This window comes from Cotesia glomerata, linkage group LG10 (assembly GCF_020080835.1).
Source record: "Cotesia glomerata isolate CgM1 linkage group LG10, MPM_Cglom_v2.3, whole genome shotgun sequence".
NCBI classification, from domain to species: domain Eukaryota; kingdom Metazoa; phylum Arthropoda; class Insecta; order Hymenoptera; family Braconidae; genus Cotesia; species Cotesia glomerata.
In genome coordinates this window covers 7,837,026-7,860,864 of record NC_058167.1, presented here as the reverse complement: position 1 = coordinate 7,860,864, position 23,839 = coordinate 7,837,026, and the positions used below count along the sequence as shown (strand labels likewise).

The 23,839-nt window shown below is 32.3% G+C and overlaps 1 protein-coding gene across 6 annotated transcripts in view; it reads left to right on the top strand.

Annotated features, from left to right (window-relative positions):
• LOC123273198 (venom dipeptidyl peptidase 4-like) overlaps positions 1 to 23,839 on the top strand; it is a 158,043-nt gene that overhangs the window by 123,607 nt on the left and 10,597 nt on the right. For all 6 annotated transcript variants that reach the window (XM_044740518.1, XM_044740519.1, XM_044740522.1 and 3 more), the window contains 5 exons: positions 2,720 to 2,919; positions 7,672 to 7,841; positions 10,818 to 11,057; positions 11,350 to 11,582; positions 22,298 to 22,520. In XM_044740518.1, the coding sequence (XP_044596453.1) occupies positions 2,720 to 2,919; positions 7,672 to 7,841; positions 10,818 to 11,057; positions 11,350 to 11,582; positions 22,298 to 22,520 (1,066 nt within the window). The remainder of the gene's footprint in view (positions 1 to 2,719; positions 2,920 to 7,671; positions 7,842 to 10,817; positions 11,058 to 11,349; positions 11,583 to 22,297; positions 22,521 to 23,839) is intronic.

Below are 23,839 nucleotides of genomic sequence, written 5' to 3'. Positions count from 1 at the left end.
AATTGTGCATTTTCATCTGCGGCCGTTGAATTGACATGTATAATAATAATAATAAGTACATATGTGTAAAAGATATAAAATGATGTTGAAATACATTATCACTATTATTATTATTATTATTATTATTATTATTATTATTATTATATATATTCTTGGCGACAATAGTATGTTATAAAACATTTAAACATCTAAAGGTTTTTTGTTTGCCTTACAACATATAAAATAGTGTGTAGAAAAGGAATGGAGGAGATAAACGAGAAAATGTTTCGTGGAAATAACAGTCGTCTCGAAAACGTCCGGACTATTTCTAATTGCACTATCCCGAGGATCAATCGATCATTTTTCTGACGTGTATAGTGCAAGGACAAGAAAAACGTTGTCACTGATGTGATGATATGTTTCGAATATTGCATTTCTTTAATTTAATTTTATAAATTAAAGGCAACCCTTTCAATTAATTAAAAAGCGCAAAAAAAATTTTTTGCAATAAATAACATTTTTTTACAAAAATTAATGAATTTATACATAAAATTTGTGCGTTTTTTACAGTATATTTTGAGTTATTATTTAATAAATTCATCCAGTAGGATAATAAATTGACAAACATGTGTCAGCTTGCAATTTTCTGTATGTTTCGATTAATCATTTTGATTTGATAAAAATCAGATCTCGCGTGTAGATTAAAGCAGGAAGTAAATCATGGAATTAATAAAAAAAATTTAGACTGTTATTGAGGTAAACAAACAATGAAAAAGAACGACAAAAAAGCTATTTGTGCTTGAAAAACACCGATATTTTTTATTCGTTTAGTAGCATATCTATTTTATACACATATATACAAGTATGTATGGGTGTATTTGAAAAAATGTATAGTGGAGAGCGAGCGAGAGTTTCACAAAAATAATCTCGAGTATTCAAAAGCAGCCTGGTGCAGGTAAATCGTGTGAAATTGGACAAAATAAAAAACATTAAAGATATCACAATAGCGTTGGGCATTTTATTAACTCGAAAATTTAAATCGGACAACAAAAATGCTCTCGGGTATGTCCGATGCGTGATATCGTATTATCTATGCTCTCCAGGGAAAAACTAAACCAACCGATAAAAAATCTGTCGCGAGATATTTCCAATTTAAAATAAAAAACGATACAAATTTATTTTACTTTCAAATCCAGTGATCGTTTGTTTTGTCATTCTTATACAAATTAAATTAATAAAAAGCTCAGTGGAATACATCACAATGAAAAAGAGCCTTAAAAATTGAGATCGCTGTCAAAGGACAAATTCACACCCTCGGATAAGTCCACAGGATTTGAGATTTAAGAAGGAGCTCCGAAGCCTTCTCGGAAGCTTATCCCGATTTGGTATATATATTTTGTTTGAGATATATTATGACAGCTCCCCGTTCAAAGACGCTGATTTTTACGCATTATCAACCCTCGGAATAAATTCAAGGTTAATAATTTAGCGATGATACATTTTTGATTGCTTTTGATATTTATTGGTGATAAAAATTAATTTATTTCGTCAAGAGGGTCCTGACAAAAAGAAGTCTTATAAGTTCAGATGTTATTTATAATACAAATAAAATTCTTTTATACATTTTTTTGAACCGCTGCTTTCAATTTTTTAAAATAAAAAAATTTTCATTCTTCAGAAATAATTAAGCATTTTAATCAATTTCTAATTACAAGATATTTTATTGAAAGAATGACAGCTAACTTCTGGGAAATAATCCCAAGAGAAGCAATGAAAATAGTTGCTCTTAGCTCTGATAGCAATATCATCGAATGTAAAGGGAACAAACATCTAGTATTACGAATTTAATATCCTATAGCGAAAAAAATAATGAGACCGTAGATCTGAAGTAGATCCTTTAAGCCCTTAACTTTGTAGTCTTCAACGTTATCATCGTGTCTCTTCTTTTCTTCTCTATTTTCTGTATACCGGTTGAACACAAGAGCTGAGAGCGGAGTTTACGTGAGCGAAGATACCCAACAGTATAAAGTACAATACAGCTGGAGGCATCAAGGTCCATAGTTCACCCACTCAAAAGCTCACAAATGTTCACTGAAGCGATTCCAAAGCCACACATGCTGAATGCCAGCTACTCAGTCTAATCCCTGACGATAAAAATTTTATTCACTCAATACTTTAAATATTTGACGTATTCTTATTTATTTATTGAAATTTATGAAATGTCTCTCCCTGATAAGAATTAATGGAAGGGCTCGAGTGCTTTTTATTCTTCATTAATATTAAATACATCACACCTCCCCATCGGCACGTCGTCGGATTTTTTTTCGGCAAAAAATAAATAAATGAAACGAAAAGTATCGTTTGTACTCCCGGGGAATACATATTCGCCCCGAAAGCAGAAGGCTAAAGGCGTAAGGTCCTGATCTGAGAATTAAGATTTAGGTCAGTGGCTACTCGTAAAATTTGATTTGTGTATCAATAAATCGAGCTGCCAAAAATAATTGAATTTTTTTGGACTTAGATTTTTTCGGGCTTCGGTAATTTTTTCCTTTCATACAGAGTTTAGTTTATGGGTTTAGTATATAGTTCAAAGGATAGTAGAGCAAATGGGAGGGACATCCAATTTTCTCGATATCATCGATACAATTTTATCACCGCGGCGCTTAGTCGATTTTCACGATCGAGTTATCGGAGCGAGGAATAAATCATTAATAACATTGTGTGGGTGGTATGCTTTCAGGGAGGACACTCTGCTCACCAAGGGAAACTCAACGAGTCTCCAACTAGCCACATGGGCGCCCACCGGGAACGCACTTGTCTTTGTTCATCTTAATAATATTTACTACAGACCGCACGCCGAAAAACAAAAAGATTATCAGATAACCTTTGATGGCGTCTTTAGGAGTGTTTTTAATGGGATTCCTGATTGGGTTTACGAAGGTGAGTCTTTTTTTATTACATTTTTAAAACTTTTAATTTAAATTTTTGAAAATCAGAATATTAATTAAAATATATTCAAAAATTGATTTTTTAAATTTCATTAATTTTACCGACAGTTTGCGTATGAAAAATATTGATGTAAAAATAAATAAAAAATATGTATTATTTGTGCATCGTGATATTTTTTGTTTTGTCTGCGATAGATATTTTTTATATTTCAATCAATTTTTTTTATGAGAGGATTAATTCATTTACAACTTTTATATTGAATATTTCATTGAAAAAGTATTTCCATTTAAAGTCTCGTTAATATTAAAATAATATTTAAATAAAAATATTGAATATTTTCAAAATCAATAATCATTTAAAGTAAATATCACACAAATATTTCATTTACAAGCTAACTAAAAATATATATTCATTACTCAACATGAAAAATAACATCCCGAATTGAATAATAAAAAAATTTTACGAAAAATAGAATTATATATTCCGTGTAAATGAATACATATTTGAATAAGGACATTTGTTCTGTTTGAAAAGCATATGAAAACCTAAAATAAACCAGAAATTTTATGATTATATTTATTACAAATGTATAATCTTGTCAGTGATACGTTTTCATTATTCCGCCATATGAATTTATGTGTGTGTGAATGCTGCATGCATGTGCGTACATAATATATTTGTGGAACGCGGGGAAAAATGGAAAAAATGTAACGAAGTGAAACAAATGTGTTGGGCTGGAAAAATAGATGTTGACTGACGAAAGCTAATATATGAATGCGTAAACTGAAACACAGTAGAGCAGCGCACACCCTGTACTGGTGAAGGCACTAAAGCACGTGAATTATTGCTGCGACGGGATTTTGAGCTCTGTATTCCTATATATTCCGTATATTTGTATATATGGCACAATACTGAGAGGACGCCGGTGTCTAGAATAGGTTAATATATGTTTCAAATACAATTCTACGAATGTCCCGGGTCCCTGGGGTGTTCCGAGAGCCACCTCGAGATATTACTTGCTCATGATAAATTGACAAAACCACCAATCCTCCGTCTAAAAACACAAACCGTATACTAAAACATTAATAACATCAAATGTTTATTTATCTCAAGCGTTTTTTTAAATTTATAAACCTGTTGGACTGTGAAAAAATTTTTTGATTGTTTCTGATATGAAAATTAACCATATAAGGCTTGATAAGCCGGTATATAATTTTTTTTATTAAACGTAGTGATGAAAACATCCAACAGGTGGCACATAATCGCTAAACTGTCTCATTATAAGAGAGTTAAGTTTGAGATCTTAAATTTTTAACTAAAAAAATTTTTTTTACTGTAATAAATCTAATTGAGTTTCTTTTCTAACTTTTTTTTTTTCAATTAAATTGCTTGATCAAAAAGTCAAAACATAAAACATTTTTTAAAGACAATAATCAAAACAGTTTTAAGGAAAAACTTTAGGTGTAAATTGAAATATAACTAGAAAAGTGAATGTAAATTTAGAGGTGAAATGAAACTATATATGCAAAACTGTATCACACGGTGCTCAACAAGCTTATTTCTCCTCCCTCCTTTAGCGTCGACAACTTCCTTGTTAGTTAGAATAACCCATCTCACAAACTATAGAGAGCAGAGCACCCGAAAGCTTCTTTTCCGTCTGGACCCTCATCATTCTCGCAATCCGCAACTTTTTTTCTTCTCGCTTGCCTCCGGTCCCTGAAAAACGGTCAATTAACGGGATCATGGAGGTGAAATAGAAAAAGTTTGACGTACCGTTTTGCCTCTGAAACTTTGTCTTATTTTACGTCAAAGCGTATTCATTCAAACATGCTTAAGTGCCCGTATGTAGAAATAAACTTTTTGTGGTAAATTAATTAGTTTATTTCATTAACCCGCCAGCTTACATCTTATTTTTCTTAATTAATTGATCAAATAATTTAATTATATAGCTATATTTAATTATATTAATTAGAGATGAGCTCTTGATGGATATTTAGAGCCAATAACTCAGATGAATAATTTTCAGTCGTTGGTTGACAATCGGAATCGTGGATTTATCGAGAGCTACTAGCGGCTGACTGAACTCTAAGGCGGATTTATAAAGATCTCCGAGCAAATCCTACCTCGTTAATGGCATCCGATTAGCACTGAAGACCTATATCTGCGATACATCTCATTTTTATATTTTTTTTTATTTTGCATCGGGAATTTTAATTATGATGATATAAAAACTCCACGGATATAAAAATATACAAGCACAAAAGAGATTAGTTATATATTTAATATGAAATGGTAATCATTACTACATTATAATTATTTTTATTTTTATAGAAAAACAATTCATAAATTTTATAAAAGCAATTACAGCTTGATAGTAAAGAGTTAAAAAATAACCCGTTAATTTTCTCTTGAATCAATTTAATTTTTTTTTTAAGATAGTTACAAATCAATTAGATCAATATTTTATTTTTTCCATCTTGTCTGAGTAAAAATGGAATTTACATAAGAATTTCCGGCGTAAAAACTCAAACACTTATATTATTAAAATTCCGAGTAAATATAAAAATAAAATATTCCGTAATATTTAGATATAAAAATTGAAAGACAGTGTAAAAATAAAAAAATGAAAGGTAAACGGTGCGAGGAAATAAAAGTGATAAAAATATAAAAAGGAAAGAAAAATGTCTATCCATACACCAGTATTATTTTACTTTCCTTTTACGAAGAGTCTTGTCACGAACGGTTCAATACCTCCTGGGAAATGATTCAAATGTCAAGAGCGCATCCCAATATGACATTCGGCTAACTACTGTCTCTCAACCGGCCGTCACCCGCCGGCATTTAATAAATAACGAATAGAGCAAGTCGATTCCTCGATAGAGATATCTCTTATCTTGTCTCCGGGGACCAGATGATAGTCTCGCTTTGAATCAGTCATACTGACCCACTAAGTTCCCCAGTTGCCAAAATACATCAGGATATATTTATTCTACTTTATTTACTTTGAAGCCGCGTTGTAAAGTTAAGACCCAGCAAAGAGCAAGAATAAGAGTTAAGAGTTGATAGTCTAGTGGAACGAGTTTACATTAGGTCTGGCTACCGCTCGACTTTTCTACTTAAACTCAGCAGTAAAGAGTCGTCAGATGCTAGTGGAGGAAAAGGAGGAGAAGAAGCAGAAAGGAGAAAAGAATGGATGTGTTGAGATAATTAATGAAGGAAAGAGTGATACTTAAACTTTCCAAGATACTCGAGTTGATGTGTAAGGTTAAAAACTTAAAGTCTATTAGCTTATTAGCTCACCCATTTGGTGGATGCTTTAAATAAAGAACTCGTTACTTTTTAGATCTCACTTCTTATGAATTCTTATTATTATTTTTAGGTGGATAGTTAACCTCACTTTTTAAGACTCTAACAGAATAAAATCGTTACTTTTTATTTTTATTAATTCATTAGTTTTTTAATATTGAAATTATTTTATAATTTCCTGGAAAAATTTTTTGATATGCTGATATATAATTTTTTAATTCAATGTAGTATTAAAAAGTTCCGATAGGTAGCGGATGATCACGGCTGAATCATCTCGCTACTAGACAGTTAAGTTTGCAGAAATACGTTTTAAAATCAAAATTATTTTTTGAACGTTTATCTAATATGAAAAATTAAAAATTATCTAATAATTATATCTAATAAAATTATTTCAGAGGATGATATTCAATCTTTAAAATGAAAGAAATTATCATCTCGAAGGGAACAATTTAATTTAATAACAAAAATAATTCCGTAAATTGCACGGTATTAATTTAATAAACTGTCACGCGACTTACCCCAAGGCTTCCGAGTTTATAAAGACGCTTTTAATCCGCGGGTATTTAGGATCGAAACGACCTAATTTATATATTATGCGTTTGCAGCAAAAGCCTTAAGCTTAATGCCGTCGCACATAAAAATATTTAATAAAAAAATAATTTATTACATTTTTAAACCAAAGATAGTAAAAATGTCACAGTAATTCTTGCTTAAACTCGGAAAAATTATTCAAGAATTCTTTATAAAAATACACAATATAAATTAAAAATTTTCATTATGTCAAAAGACATAACTCGGTAAATCTAGTGAGTTATCAAAGAAAAAATTTCGAGAAAAGTGGGGCTCTAAAAATTCCGTCGAATAAAGAAATACCTTCCCCCTCCCGCTAGACTGGTGCTTTGCACAAAAGATGTTCAAAAACGTCCTTTCTACTTTATTTTTTTTGCTCCTCTCCTCAATCCTCTATTTTGACCATTTTTTTCATCCAGCTCTACTTGTGTTTCTATTTTCCTTTTTTATCAGAAGCTCTTTTTTAACCATCAACCGACATTCTCGTCATTCCAACAGATAACCACTTTTTTCACAACTCCAGCAAATTCTCATTTAAACCTTATTCTTTTCTTTATTTTCGTTTTCTCTCAATGAAAATACTCCAGAGCCGGTTCCTTTTTCTCTTGAGGTATTTCAACATTCTTCTATCTTACTTTGCAGGTTTTCGCTTTCAAAGAATTATCTTTACTATTTTTTTCCGTCCTCATTTCCCTTTTTAGCCTGACTATAACTTAGCTGCAGCACTGAATAAATCCCGAGTTTGTTTTCTAATGACCCCAGATGAATGAAAATAATTAACTTGAGTATATGCTTGCTATATCAATGCCCAATTATCTTCTCCTTTGTTTTATTTTTATAATCTTTGCTATCATTTTTTTGTTACAGAGGAAGTTTTTAATTCCAACAAAGCGCTTTGGTTTTCACCCAGCGGCAACAAGATGGTTTTCGCACACTTTGATGACACACAAACGCCAATTATGAATATTACTTATTATGGCTACCCAGGAAGCTTATCCTTCCAATATACATCAACTATTCCAATTCATTATCCCAAGGTATGTTTTTAATTTACAATTAAAGTTTTATTAAAAATTATTGTGTGTTTTGTTTTTATGATTATTTTACCTTAAGGTATATGTTTATTGTAAAATAAATCAAAATAATCCTTTCAAAAATTCATAAATTCATATACTAGGGTATAATTTAAAATTTAATTCACTGGTAAGAGTCCTAAATAAACTTGAAAATATTTACTGAAAATTTTTTTATATTAAAATAAATGCCTTCCAGATAAGTTAATAATTTAAACTTTTGCAAAAAATAAATATTTTCTCAGATAATAATAGGAAATTGAAAAGAAACGATTTCAAACTTTGGCAAGTTCAATGCAATTAAATATTAGACACATTATACCTTATAAAAATTTTTTCTCAGGAATTATTAAAGTAAAATATAAAATAAACTCGCAAATAAATCTCTTAGTGTTGCGAGAGCGTTGTTTTAATGAGCCAGACCAGAACATCTGTAAATTAATTTAATTACCCGTCAGAATTAAAAAAAAAATAAAATAAAACAACAAGACCCTGGAGATATTAATAAATAGCTTTATTAAATAATAATAATAATAACCAGAAACACCAGAAGAATTTGTCTAAATAACACTGAATACATGAAATAAAATGTATTATCCGTAACATAATACCGCGAAATTAAATAAAGCTTTATTGCCCGCAATAAATAAACGCAGTACCCCAATGATTAGTTAATCACGATCTTGGCAATCTGTTCACCGTTTAATTTAGCAAAATAATAAAATTCTCCTCACATTAAAAGCAATAAACCGGGCCATAAATTACTCACTAATTCGCCGTTAAAAATAATTTTCCTTTTATATTATAAACACAGTAGACCGAAAAACCAAGTACCGCATGATGCGAAAATTCCCGTAACACGTAACACGTACAGGTCGATCTGGTGTAGCGCTTTAAAAAATATTTACACTGTACTGCAGATGTTTTAAAATTCACCCGCGCGAAAGATAGATTAAACATGTCCATTTTGTTTTAAATATTTGTTTGCCTAATTTACTTATGCACGCCTCGATTGTGTTAAATCCGATAAAACCTTCTATTTTACTCCGTTCTTCCATTTTTTTCAACACTCCGAATTAAATAGAAGCAAAATAACGCTTTAGAAAAATTTTTTTATTCAAAATTAAACCCAAACAAATATTTTTTTTTCTATAATTTGTTTTCAAATACAACGAATGTCAGTAGCTCGAAAGCTCGACTTCCTCCTGTATATTTTTATTTGATATCGTAAAGTGTCGACGGTGTTGTTCATCTGAGGTCGTAAATGGAAAATATACCCGAAACACATGTCGTCTTGGCTTTCCGAGGTGCTCAAGACAAATAAAAAAAAAGCGCAGTTAATAAAAAAAGCATTTATATCTATATAAATTTTCAGCGAGTATAAAAAATCTGAAACCGGGTTCCTGGTCGGCGGACACTTTTTTATCTTTTTCGGTTTAACAGCACCAGTGCAGCTAATAAACTCGGGTCACACCGAGTGCGTCGGGTGACACTTTGTCGTAAAGCCTCGTGCTCAGACTTTAGAGGAGCTCATGATGTTTATAAGTGAGCCCCTATTTTTTATCCTTATATATTTTTAGTTTTCTCTTCTTGTATTTATTTTACCGTGTAAACACATTACCTCTCGACTTACGTGTCGTAACACTTTTCTACTCTTACATTCTCATTGGATTAAGCTAACCAGAGGTTCTTTTTGCTCGCTACCGGCAGAGGATCTTTTTTCTCATTAGTATAACTTGATAATCTACTGTGTTGCGGTGAATTATGAATGAGCTGCTTTTTTTCTTACACCAGATGATGATAATAAACACTCCACCTTTTTTTCTTCTCGACGTAATTAATTTATTTATTTATTCATTAAAATATGACAACATTGTGCCGTGCCTTTTTTTTTAATTACAGCTTTTTTTTTGTTGAAAAAGTTTTTTCAGTTAGAATTTTTTTTTCTTTATTAAAAGAACAATTATTAAAATGCTTTTGTTGGAATAAAAGTTTGTGACTACACTGATAGAAGAATTTTTTAATATTTAACAAACTTTATCATTAATATTTATTATTATTAATATTTTTTATAAGAAAATAATTTATTAAAAAAAATTATAACAAGTTAAATAAATAATAATAATATTTATTAAAAATTAAAAAATAATTGCATGTAACTAATAAATTATTTCCAACTACTTGAATTTTATTAACAGTTAATAAACTCTTCTATGATTACTCAACTCGTAAAAACTTAATTTAATTAACAAAATTATTTTTCATATCTAAAAAATAAAAATTCCACGCATTTGAATTCATACAAATTAAAGAATTAACCGGATTAAACCAAAATTATTCGAGCAACTTCGGGCAAAACAACGGAACAAAAAAAGCAATCAAAAAATAAATAATCCAACGCGCATTTAAAACCACAAAACGAGGAGGCATTTATTGTCGAGTATCAAAATGCATGATCGGCATAATGTCTGTGTCATTGAGAGAAGAGGGGTGATCACACATGCCCGCGATGACCAGTGTGTGCAGATAAGTTTCAGAGCTGTATGTTCTGTAGCATTATAAACGGTAAGCTCGTGGGAATCGAGTGCAGTCGCGGGATTATATTACTGGCAGCTCGGACAGGGGCTTGTTATTCTCTCCCGCGGGCTGTTACCAATCCTAACGATTCGATTAACGTTCCCACCCTTTCCTCATTCCCTGGACCCCATTATTGTATACACACCCGTCTGTCCTAGGCCAGACATCTACTCCTTTGTCACAACGTCCCGCCTGATGCTTACAGATAATATTCCGCTCACCACCTCCATTACCAACCACACGCTCCTATCCTATCCACTTTGGGTGCTCTTTCCATTTTCCAAAGCTAACATTAAATTTTTTACCAACAAAAACTGTTGAAAGGACCTTTAGGAGAACTAATTTGGATTATTTTTATTACAGCCAGGCATCACGAACCCTCAAATGAAATTGTTTTACGTGGATTTGGGTAAAGTTGTCGAAACAAATGGGGAAATTAAGCTGACTGAAATAGAGAGCCCACCACAGCTGGCCAACTCCATGAAGATACTGGCCGCGGTCGCCTTTCCAACAGAGACTCTCGTGTCAGCTACGTGGATGAACAGAATTCAAAACAGGGCGTATTTCCATCTCTACGACGTCGAGAACTTGCTGTACAATACGGTGGGTATAAGCCCCAGCTCTAGCTCTAGCTTGCAAAGTTTCACTTCCAGGATCACAGCTACAGAATTACAATTACAACCATTAATACGAGACAACAGAATAGTATAGTGGTGTGGTAAGAGTGTTTGGGGAATAGAAACACTAGCTGCTAGAAGCTCGGTTGATCAAATGTTTCATGTCTTGCCGTTTCTTGGGGTTTCAAACTACCATCAAGGGGGAAATCCCTTTGGGTTGCTCAAAATTAGTTATTTTGATGTGTTTTTGCATGTGATAAAATAATATTATTTTACAGGCCCACTCTGTCGAGGAGAAGCACGGCTGGGTAAGCCAATTCGATCCGCCGCTCTTCAGCCACTCAGCGAGCGAATTCCTCTTGATAGAGCCCCGCAAGCAGAAGGACAACGAGTTCTGGATGCACTTGCTGATGGTGACAAATGCGACCACCAGCTCTGCCGTTCGCGAGCTAACTTTTGGGAGCTTCACCGTCACCAGAATCGTCGGCTGGGATCAAGATAACTCTCTGGTGTAAGTTTTTAAATTGCAAATTGATTTATTAACAGCTAGGAGATATGACGAAGTAATTAAGTTCAAGTGCATTAAATTAATTAGTCGAAAATGTTGACAAACAGCACTGAATCCCCCTTACTCACGGCTAAATCAGCTGATTAAGAAACTCTGGCGTTAATAAATTCACCCTCCACGACTTCTTGGCCTGTCGTCAGAAGTTGGAAACAATTAACGAAACGCTGGCAAGGATTTCCTACACCGATAGGATCATCAATTATATCCAACTGACGACTGCTACTATCTACATACATACTGCTATCACACTCGTACACTTTCCTCGTAGTTACTTGGCTCAAGTTATCAAATTCAAAGTTAGACACCCGATCTCTTCACTATACTCACTTTTTTTGGTTAAATATTTTCACATAAAACATTCGCTAAGTTTTTTATGCTTTTATTTAACTATTTGTTTGCATCACAAATTATTTTATTATTTAAATAATATAAACTAGCAACCTTGCAGTCATTATGTGACTGCCGTGACTTGTGAACTATACATAAATAAAATTTTGCTTAATTATATAATGACTTTTGTTAAATTGCACTGTAATTTTTTAACTATTGACGCTTTTAAAGATATAAGCTCATCCCGATGTTACACTCATAGAGAGCTTTTATTTGAGTACCCACATCCATTTTGATATATTTTTCATATATAAAATATATGAAAAATTGATGTGGGTACTCAAATGAAAGGTCTCGATGAGTGTAACATCGGGATGAGCTTATATCTTTAAAAATATCTATATTTCATAAGATAAAAGGACATTTCTTAATTATGTATCTAGAGATAGAGCATTTTCGAATGCAGCCTAAATACTTATCATCATAAATTGACTCTTGGTGAGAATGATATGAAACCTCGAAAAGGCACAAATTCAAGTCAAGACCTTTACAATGACACTAAATTTCACTAAAAAAAAACTGATTTTATCATATGACTATCTTAGACACAAAATTTTTCTTATTCTCTTAATAATATCTTCTATCTATACTAATAAATAAAAAGCAGGTTTTTTTGTCTGTTTATACTGCGAAAACTACTGAACCGATCGGAATAATACTCATACCATAAGATGCAGCGTGTTTCAGAGAAGGTTTTAGTATATGATATGTTGGTTATTACTTATCTGGAACCTAAATTTTTTTGACTTATAAATAATGAATTTTTATTTCAACTAAATTTATGCTATTCGATTGTCATTTGCTTAAAATAGATTTTTTAATTATATTGGTTATGTTTATATACTAGGCAGATTTCTTCACTTATGAGACCTGCGATTTCTTTAACTGAAACTTTCAATGCTCATTACAAAATTTTTTTTTTCATATCAACTATTATTAATTTTTGTAAGGAAGACTCGGGAATGTTATAATGATTGCACATTGAAAGTTACAATGAATATTAGCTAGAATAATTACATGGATAAAAGATAGATGCCAATTCGATAGAATTTAGAATCTGTGCAAGTCGAAACAATACTCTAATTAAATTTCAAGTCTAGAGTTAAAAATTAAATTCTACAAAACGCCCAGCGGAGTGGGCAAGTAACAGCTAGTAGATAATAATTTGTGATTATATAAAGTCTTTTTAAAAAAAAAATTTATTAAGAAATATCTTCAAATATTTGATAATACGAATATCATTATTGTTATTATCAAAAATAACGATCGATTTAAGGGAAAACAAAATTAATTGTCACATTCTTGGTAGAAACATTGAACGTAGTACCCTCTAGAGGTCGGTTAAGGCTTTCACACCTTCAGAACACGCGATGGAATTCAATTAACGCGAAAGCTGCACAGTTAGCATCCAGTTCTGGTAGACTATTAAAACGTCGTTGAGAAACGGAAATAGTCGTCGTAACAGAATAGTTTTCTTTTATACCTTTTACTTTTATTTTAATACTTTTGTCTGTTTCTAAAAGTTTTGGAATTCAGAAAAACTTCGGAGAATGCGGGAACTATTTTACTGCATGACACAAATAAATATTTTTAAATTAAATTCTGATTTACAAACTGGAAAAACAATTTAATTATTTACAAGTTTACCTCGGTAATTGTTTTATTGAGTTTTTCCTAGTTTTAACTTTTCTTCTGAAGACGCTGATAATTAAAATTGATAATTAAAAGTTGAGTTATCGGTATGAATTTTAGTATTAATTAACATGGAAAAATGAATAATTGGGTTATATCTTGTTGTAAGTAAGTTTGGAGAAGTTTAATTGGAACTTAGTTTAATCTAATGTAATGATAATGATAACTGCTCTTATTGCTGTTGTTGTTTTCTCACGGGGTATCATTGTTATTGATAATAGCATTAGAAGCATCGCGATTGTCATTATTATTATAATAATGAGTGTCTTTGTGTCAGAGCAATTAGCGAATTTCGCGGAAACTGTCGTAACAATTCTGGGGAGCGTTTGTTGAATTTTATTCACCAGCATCAGAGATCCGTGGAAATTTCTCCCTCTGCGATGCTGATGGTGATACTCATGATTGTTTTCCCAATGACTCTTTGTGAATGCAAAGGATAAACCACACTTGCAAACTCGCTACAGTGGTATTTTATATCAAACAACTTGGAAAAAACATTCTTATCTCTCGCTTCCTCGCCCAGGCACTCTCATTATTTAGTTACATAATTAACCTAACAAGCAGCCAGCCAACAAACAACACTCCTTACTCGGTACTCCTTTTAGAGCTTTAAACAATTACACGGAAAAAAGTAAACTGTAATATTCACTCGGATTCCGGTTAATTTTTATAGTTTCAAACAGTAAAGCGGACATCGGGGTGGCAAAAATATAAATATTACAAAACTTAATGTAGAAAGTATAAAAGCCACAATTTATAATTTAATATCCAAAATAAGTGATTAGTAGCTGTCACTATAGTAAATAACGACTCTTTCATCTTAAAAAATTACAGTTTCAAACAGTAAAAATTGCCATTTCAATATATAGTTTATATTATGAGAAGAAGGGGAACTCAGATGAAAGAGAAGGGGGCCTCACTCTGGGAGAATTTAACATTTGAAACAGTAAAAATTATACTTTTAAAATATACATTTTATCAGTCCAAGCAAGTCAATAATTACAGTTTGATTTTTAACGTTGCGTTTAAAATTTACCATTTTACTTTGTAAATATTGACGTTGCTTGTATTAGAAATTTACTAACTTTATTTTATACTTTTTACATATCATAAGATCATTTTTTAGGTACGAAATGATAAATATCAAAGTCTGAATTGTTAATTATTATACTTAAACATTTTAGACATTTACATAGCGAATATTACTGTTTGAAATAATATTTTCTTCCATGTAAAGAATAAATTGTAACGTTTAAATGGTAAATATTATAAAGTGAATAATAAAATCACGATTTTACTGTTTGAAATGGTAATTTTTAGCAGTTGATTATTACTTATTATAAATCGACTGTTATTTATTACAGTTTACTTTTTTCCGTGTAGTAATGTTCTTTTCAAGACTTGGAATCACTATTTACTGCGGCTTTCGTTGAGTGTTACTCGTTAAGATCAATAAAAAAATAAATAAATAAAATATTTACTATTCTTGATAGCAACTAGCTTTATTTTTAATAAAATTTCTAATTATTTTGTGGACAATAGAATTGAAACTGTTCAATATCAAGTTCGATAAAAAATAATCCACCCTTAGATAAATATTGTCTCATCAACTCTCGAAAGCAAGAAATAAAAATCGAAAAGAAGTAATACCAATAGTTTATCTTTCTTATACATTTATTTTCTTCCGATATCTGGCAATCAGTCTTCATTCTGTTGACAAAAAAATTTTTTTTAGATTTTTATGATTGATCTCCTCTTCAGACCCCGTCATTAAAGCGCGATTTTATTTTTAAAAATTTTAAAAACATGTAAAAGCTCTCAGTTCCCATTTTCGGTAAATGACTCGGCGATTCTTAGCAAACTAAGAAACGGTAAACAGAATAAATGATTATCAGCCGGGATCCATTAGCGGTTGAATTGAATCGAGATCCCTTTGAGCGACTCACAATAAGGCTACATTAAATATAAATGTTAATAAATAAAGAGTGATGGTGTGGTTTAGCGATTAATGAACAGCACCGATTAGTTTTGATAAACTCATTGATCGCGGTCGGCTTTAGAGAACCCGACGACCCTCGACGCCAAAGTGTTGAAGTATCGCGGGTTATCTTGCGTTAAAATGCTTTCAACAACGACCAAGACACTCAAAAGCTTGGGAACGGGACCGGTGCGACTATAGTTCTTGGTAAGATTGATGCGCGAGACCGAATTAAAGGGCCATGGGTTAAAATTAATCCCCAGAATAAGTGATCCGGGGATCTCATCAATCTTGTCGCGTTACAAACTTTATACTCGGCTTTACTTCCTCCTCCTCCTCTTCTTGGTACTTCTGCGCTGCTCTCCTCTACATTTTCAACTCGATTCATCCAGGATCTATTGTTCTTCGTCAGGTATTAAATTACTACCACCAACTTGAAATTATCTCGAATAAACTTATACTTTTTTCAGGCTAATTCACGTATTAAACTTTGGATAGACTCGAGAGTTGTCTTGTTTTTTAACTTTACAAACAGTCTGTTCATTTTTTGCATTAATTATAAATTTTTATAATGATAATAATAAAATTGACTTTCAATTTAAATAAATTTATTTATTCAAAAATGGATTGGAATTTTTTTCATCTATTAAATTTATGAAATTATAAAAAATGTCTAAATAAATATTTATTAAATGATTTTATTTTAAAAAATAATCATAAAAATTATATTTTTATCAAATTATTCTTAACTTTTCTTTAAAATTTAATTCCACAGCTATTTAATTTTGCAGTAAAAGAACAAAATGGGATTTTTTACAAAAATAATCATTAGATAAATAAAATTCTCTAAAATAAATAAACTACAGAGTAAAATGATCGTAGCTGCCGGGGGTTATATTGTACAAACTGTACGACATCACGACAACAATATTTCCAGGAGTCCCGAAGGACTAAACTACATTGGAAACTTACAAAAAGAAAACTACTACACTGTCTACCCAGTCTGTACTATACTACGGAGTTTAATACCAGACTACCAAATTCGGTAGCTTTACTTTATTGCGCTGTTAACTTAATTGTATTGGACATTTTTAGTGCGTCCATATAATATTAGACGGCAAACAAAAAATTCCATTAAATTTATTAAACAATATAAAAATTGGAGACAAGCTCGATGATTGCGAATCGCCGAGTAAAATAAAACCATGATATTTAATACTTTTTTGGATTCCACCGAGTGATTGAGTCGTTAGTTTGCATTATGACTGTCGGATAAGCAGCATAAATTGTCACGCATTTAAATCCACGCTCGCAATAAACGTGCTCGCGAATCACGAAGCCGCACGAGAGATATAGTTATAGTTATAGCGTGCGGTTACCAGTCAAGAGGGTTGGGGTACGGTAGCAGAGTCAGGCTATTTTCAGGACTATATCTATATGCTGTATGGTATATTTGCCAGCGGCGTGTACACAAACGACAGGTACATGTGTATGTAGTTTATAGTCGATTTTACATAATGGCTCGCTCTCCCTACCAGGATTAACCTGCACCTCACGGTCTCGTCATTCCGGGCATTTAATCAGCATCTGGATCTCATTTTTTTATTTTTAATAATTTTTAAATGAAAAATAATTTTTAGTTCAAGAAATTCAAAAGGATGTTCAAAATTTTTTCTCTTGAATAAAATTAATTTTTTTTTTTAATGTATATGTAAATTAACTTTCATATCAATAAATTAAAAAATCTCTTCAAAAAAATGATTTAAAGAGACCCGATGGTCTAGCGGCCTAAAATTTGAGCTATTTTAAAAAATTTTATTTCTATATGAAGGTACACAGAAAAAAAAATGTTCTTGAATCAAGTATATAATTTTGAAGAACTTAATCTTCTTGATTTGAGTAGAAAAATTATTGAACTAATAAATTTTTCTTGATTTAAGGAAATTTTACTTGATGCAAGAATTTTTCGTCTTGATTCAAGACAATCACCCTCTTCAAAATTATTTTCTTGGTTCAAGAATTTTTCTCTTGAATCAAGTTAATTTTTAACTTCCCGCTAAAAAAATTGAAAATTTTCAAAAATCGGGAAGTTATTGGTTTTACCCCGTTTTTCGAAAATCGAGTTTTCATCAGATCTCGACGTTTTGAGGTCCTAGGAAGCTTCCCTGACTATTCCCGCGAGGGTGTCACTATGTGTGTGTGTGTGGGTGTGTGTGTGTGTGTGTGAAAGTATGTGAACCGCTTATCTTTCGAACGGCTTGACCGATTTCATCGCGGTTGGTGTCATTTGAAAGGACTTGACCAAACTTAGATTTTGAAAACTATTTGGACCGATTCAGATTAATAGATTTCGAGAAATCATCAAAAAACCGAAAAAAAAAATTTTTTCAAATGTGGTTTTTTTTCAGTAACTTTTAAACGGCTTTACCGATCGATTCCAAAAACTAATCAGCTCTTAACCTCAAAAAACACCTCGATCACCACCAGTCCGGTCAAAATCGGTTGATTCGTTCGAGAGATATCGTGAACGAAAGAAAACCAAAAAAAGTGTTTTTTCGAAATAACTCTGAAATTTATAGCGCGATCAATTCAAAATGAGATTCTTTGTGAGGCTTAAAAAACTGCGTCGAATGCTGCCAACCGCGTGAAAATCGGTTTATTCATTCAAAAGTTATTGCGGTTTAAAAATTATAAAAATAGTGTCTTATCAAATCTCTATCAGACTTTTGAGCTCGAAGAGCTCAAAAGCATAGGAAAGCAATCTCTTTGAGCTCTGAGAGCTCAAAATAACTCATAAATTGTATTTTTGAGCTCGAAGAGCTCAAAAACGTCATTTGTGCAATTTTAAGCGCCTAAGTATGGAATTAGCGGGAAGTTGCAGGGGTGGCCTTCAGGGTCAACCGTTTTCCTAATTTTTTTTTCAGTGTAATGACTAATGCTTTTAAATTTTTTTTACACTTATTACTTATTGTTACTTATTAACTACACAAAAATAGAAATTAAAACAAAAAAAAAAAATTTTTTTAAATTAGAAAAATGGCGCTGAAGTTCTCCTCTCCAAAAAAATGGACATGGCTGGTGGGTGGTGATTGATCTCTCCCTTTGATCTGAAATAAAAAAAAATTTTAAAAACGGTAGACCCTGAAGGCCATCCGTGCAACTTCCCGCTAATTTCATACCTAAGTGCTTAAAATTGTACTAATGATGTTTTTGAGCTCTTCGAGCTCAAAAATACAATTTATGTGTTATTATGAGCTCTCTGAGCTTAAAGGGATAGCTTTTCTATACTTTTGAGCTCTTCAAGCTCAAAAGTCTGATAGAAGTTTGATAAAACACAATTTTTCAAATTTTTAAACTGCAATAACTTTTGAATAAATGAATTGATTTTTACGCGGTTGGCAGCATTCGACGCAATTTTTAAAGCCCCATGAAGAATCTGTGTTTAGTTTGATCGAACCAGGATTTTTGGAGTAATTCTGAAAAAACACTTTTTTCGGTTTTCTTTCGTCAACGATAACTCACGAATGAATCAACCGATTTTGACCGGACTGGCGGCGATCGACGTGGTTTTTTTATGTTAAAAGCTAAATAGTTTTTGGAATCGATCGGTAGAGCTCAAAGAAAGTTATTCAAAAAAATGTCGATTTTTACGTCATTGGCGGTGATCGACGCGGTTTTTTGAATTCCAAAAATTTCACCAAAACGATCCGAAAAGAAATATCGAAGTTATGTGAAAAAAAACACTTTTTTCGGTTTTTTTCGGTTTACTTTCGTTCACGCTATCTCTCGAACAAATCAACCGATTTTGATCGGATTAGCGGTGATCGACGTGGTTTTTCAAGCTCAAGGGCGGATTAGTTTTTGAAGTTGATCGATGAAGCCGTTTAAAAGTTATTCCAAAAAAACCACTTTCAAAAAAAAAATTTTTCTGATTTTTTTTGAGATTTTTCAAAATTTCTCAAAATCTATCGATCTGAATCAATTCAAATACTCAGAAAATCTAAGTTTGAGGGAAGTCTTTAGAACGCCGTTTGGTAGATTCTGATCGGTTCAATCGTTCAAAAGTTATAAGCGATTCACACACACACACATACAGACACAGTGACAACCTTGCGGGAGTAGTCAGGGGAGCTTCCTATGACCTTTAAACGTCGAGATTTGATGAAAACTCGATTTGTGCAAAACGGGGTGAAAACAATTGTAAACGCGGGTGGTTAGCCCGGTCCAATTGTTCACCCCTTTCCTCTTTGAAAAGGGCGCCACTGGGATTTTATACACGGTGTCCCAGAAACCGGGGTAGCATGAGAAGGGAAAGGTCGGGTCGTGAGAGGCTTGAGAGAGAGGGCTATAAATTAATGCTGAGAAACAATTATTAACAATAACAAAATTATTTATTCAATATAAACAATTAAAATTATCAAATTTTCTTAACAATATTACCCTTAAAATTAACCTAAAAATTACCTAATTGTGAGAACCTCTCACCTACGCAGGCACTCGCCAAAATCTTACAAACTAAATATCATCTAACTCTTTTTAATCATAGACCATTACGCATCTAAACTCCTTATTTAATCATAGACCATTACGCATCTATACTAAATGAACTCATTATTAACTACGCCAACCTGACAATAATTAACAAAATCTTTTCTACTCCAAATCAATTCTAATTAAATTTCTACCTCGTCTACCAGACGGAATCTATCAATTCAATATCATAATTTACCAATTTCCATATAAAATCTTCCTCCGACGCTAACTTAATTCTATAAAATTCTATACTTTATTCAGACATCTTAATTTACCAATAAAACTGAATCTCAAAACTTCGCATTCTCCAATTTTACCAAAATAACTAATTTTACCATAAACCTAATTTTCGCAAAGTAAAGAAATAAAGTGAAGTTCGCATCCGTCGTAACCGAGATTCGAACCCGAGCCGCGCGCTTACCAGACCGATAACTAACCCCTACACCGTACGACCGATATGTTGAAATACATCTCATCATTCTCATAAACTAAATCTATAAGGTGACGGTTTATTTATATAACTTATGATATTTAATATTGTGTTTTGATGAAAATTAACTATTTTTTACAAATGTTTGTTAGGTAAAAAAATGCAAGAGTCAATTTCTTATATTACTTTAGACTTCGTAAATCGTTCTGTACATTTTTAATATTTTATTATAAATTTTAATGTTTAAAATTATCAACATTAAAAATTCAACTGTAAATTATTATATTTTAATTTTTTTAATAGCATATCAATCTTGATGATATGAAATTGTTTTTGTTAAATAATAAATTTTCGATTGTAGCATTAGCTAATAAATATTCGTTAAACAAAGAATATTTACTGTTAAAAATTATAATACTTAATGATTATTTAACTTTAGATTTTCCATTGAATAGCTAAGATTCAGCTAAATATCAAATTTGGCCTAAAATAATCAAGAATACCTGGAGACTCAATTATTGTTTTTATCCAACGACGACTGATACTCCGGTCCAACTTGGCGGGCTCAGCTGCTTGGCGTCTTGTCGTCTCGAACCAGGGTGCTGGCCTGCGGTCAGGGTTGTCCAATTCCAAAATGCCACGATAACTTCCTCTGCAGTTGCTCTTTATTCTCGACGTCCAAATTTGCACTCTATTAACTTAACTGGTCTCAACAAGGTCACTGATTCACAAAGGCAAAAGGCCACTGGCTTCCAGAAGGGAAAAAGCCTCGATGTTTTTCTTGCCGGCTCTTTTATAACCCTCGAACTCCGGCTCTCGAACTTTCCTATTGTTCCGCCCCGCTTCAATTCTCGGGGACAGTAGTGGGGACTTGTGATTTGCACGCCCGGTGACAAGTCGAAACTCTTGTCAAAAATCGAAAGCTAAGGGAAAGCCCTTACCTACCGTGCGTCAATTATAGGGTCGATAATGACCCCGGGAAGTTCGATTTTCCCTGTTACACAATAACTTCCCGATTTTTGAAAATCTTCGATTTTCTTAGCGGGAAGTTAAAAATATATTTGACAAAATGGCGCGTAATTAAAAGTACGAATCTGAAACTCGTTTTCATTTTTGTGTAGCTGATAAATAATAGAATAAGTGAGGAGCTGATTTTCAAGAGGGTATCTTTTCATATTTTAAAAGAGCAGTTTTTTGAACTTTTAAGTATCAATTACTTTGAGAATTATAAATATTTGTAAATGAAAATCGAATTGTAGCTTCATAATCGATAGCACTTTATAGCTAAATTAAAAAAGTTCAATAAAAATATTGATAATTGAAGATAACCAATTTTTTGTCTCGATTAATCAAAAATGAAAAGATACCCTTTTCAAATTCAACTCCTCAAGTGTAAAAAAAAAATTGAAAGCATTAGTCATTACCTTCATATAGAAATGAAATTTTTTGAAATAACTTAAATTTTGGACCACTAGACCACCAGGTCAGGTCCCTTTAAAAATCTTTTTTTTGCCCTCTAAATTCGTATAAATCCTTAAAATCCCGAGATAAATCTTTTTAACAAGTATAAATGTCACTGAAATGAATATTAGAGAGATAAAAAAGTTTTAATAATAATTTTTAATCATGTTACAGATATTACATGGCGACAGTGCCAAATGACACAGCCCAGCGACACTTCTACCGACTATCGACATTAGAACAAGAGTTCAAGTCGGAGTGTCTAAGTTGTGACGTTAAAAGCCAAATAGACGGGAGCCCGTGTCTTTACAACGACGCTAAGCTTTCACCGGACAAAACTCGGTACATCCTGACATGTGCTGGCCCTAGTGTTCCTGACATTTCGATTTACAACAGCGTAAGTTTTCGTATTTAATAAAACTCTCTGTATTTACCCTTGCGACAACACACGACCGGAGGAAGAACAGAGAAATAAAAGTACAAAGAGAGAAATAAAAAAATTCGGTTGTGGATTCTCCCGCGTGACTTGACTGGAATTGAAACGTCGTCGAGCTTTTCAATGCTTTCATGTCACATTCACACTTAGATCGCTGAAAAAATTGTCATTATTAACAATGCCAAGTCTACGTGCTTTCTGTATTGTTTTTTTTTCTTAGATTTTTATTGTATTTCTATCCTCCGTGAAATTTCAGACAAACTCCGAAAATTTTACTCTTGTCTCGCCAGGTAACTCTTTGAATTTTACAGTGTAAATACGTGTGTTCGGAATTACTTCGCACGGTAAGTCACGTATTTTGAATGATCTGACAGAAAGAAATCGATAATAAATAAATTTAGGTACTATTTACGGAAATAATTATTAATCTGACTCAGTTCTATTGAGAAAAAAAATTACAGCTCTTATATTTGATGCAAAGTGTAAATTTGATCGACCAATTCAAGTCAATTTAACAAATAAAATTACATTTGTGGAAAAAAATGTTTAATTTCCGTAAAAAAAAAAAAAAAGTAAACAATAAATTTTTCAACGGATGAAGTCAAGAGTTTTCAACTGAAGTAAATAAAAAAAAAATATTATTGCATCCTCAATTACAAGTGCCTCTGCAACGTGCAATTTTATTAAATCCCTTCCACGGTTCTTTCTGCACTATATTGTTTATAATTTTTTTGCTCGACGGGCAGAAAGCGTCAACTTTCGGCCCGCTGCGCTAAACGAAGTTGCCCCTTTCTGCCTTCGTCGAGCAAAAAAATAGTATACACTCCACGGGAAGTAAATAAGAAAGCCTCAGATCACATGTTTGTTGACCTCGGCTTCGCCTCGGCCAACAATTAGATGTGATCTGAGACATTTCTTACTTTACTTCCCTAGGTGTGTAATATACTATTCCAGAAAAATGTACTCTAGCAGCTCTCGAGACTCCTGCACTCAGGTCCAGTGAGCGTCACTCACCTGCTCATTAATTATTCCCTTTTGATGTACCCTTGACGATACCTGGCGAGTCTTTCGATCCATGCTCGTTATATTCTGCGTTCGCGTAATGCAATATAGCGAACAAAAATAGTCGCGGAAACAAAACGAAGTAAAAGGCTCTGAGTAAAAAGAGGTGTTGAAAAGAGTGTCATTGAGTGTGAGGTGTGAGATGAAAATATCTCAAAGATAATCGCATTATCGAGCACAAAAGGGACTGTGACAGAACGAGAAAGACTTTACTTGCC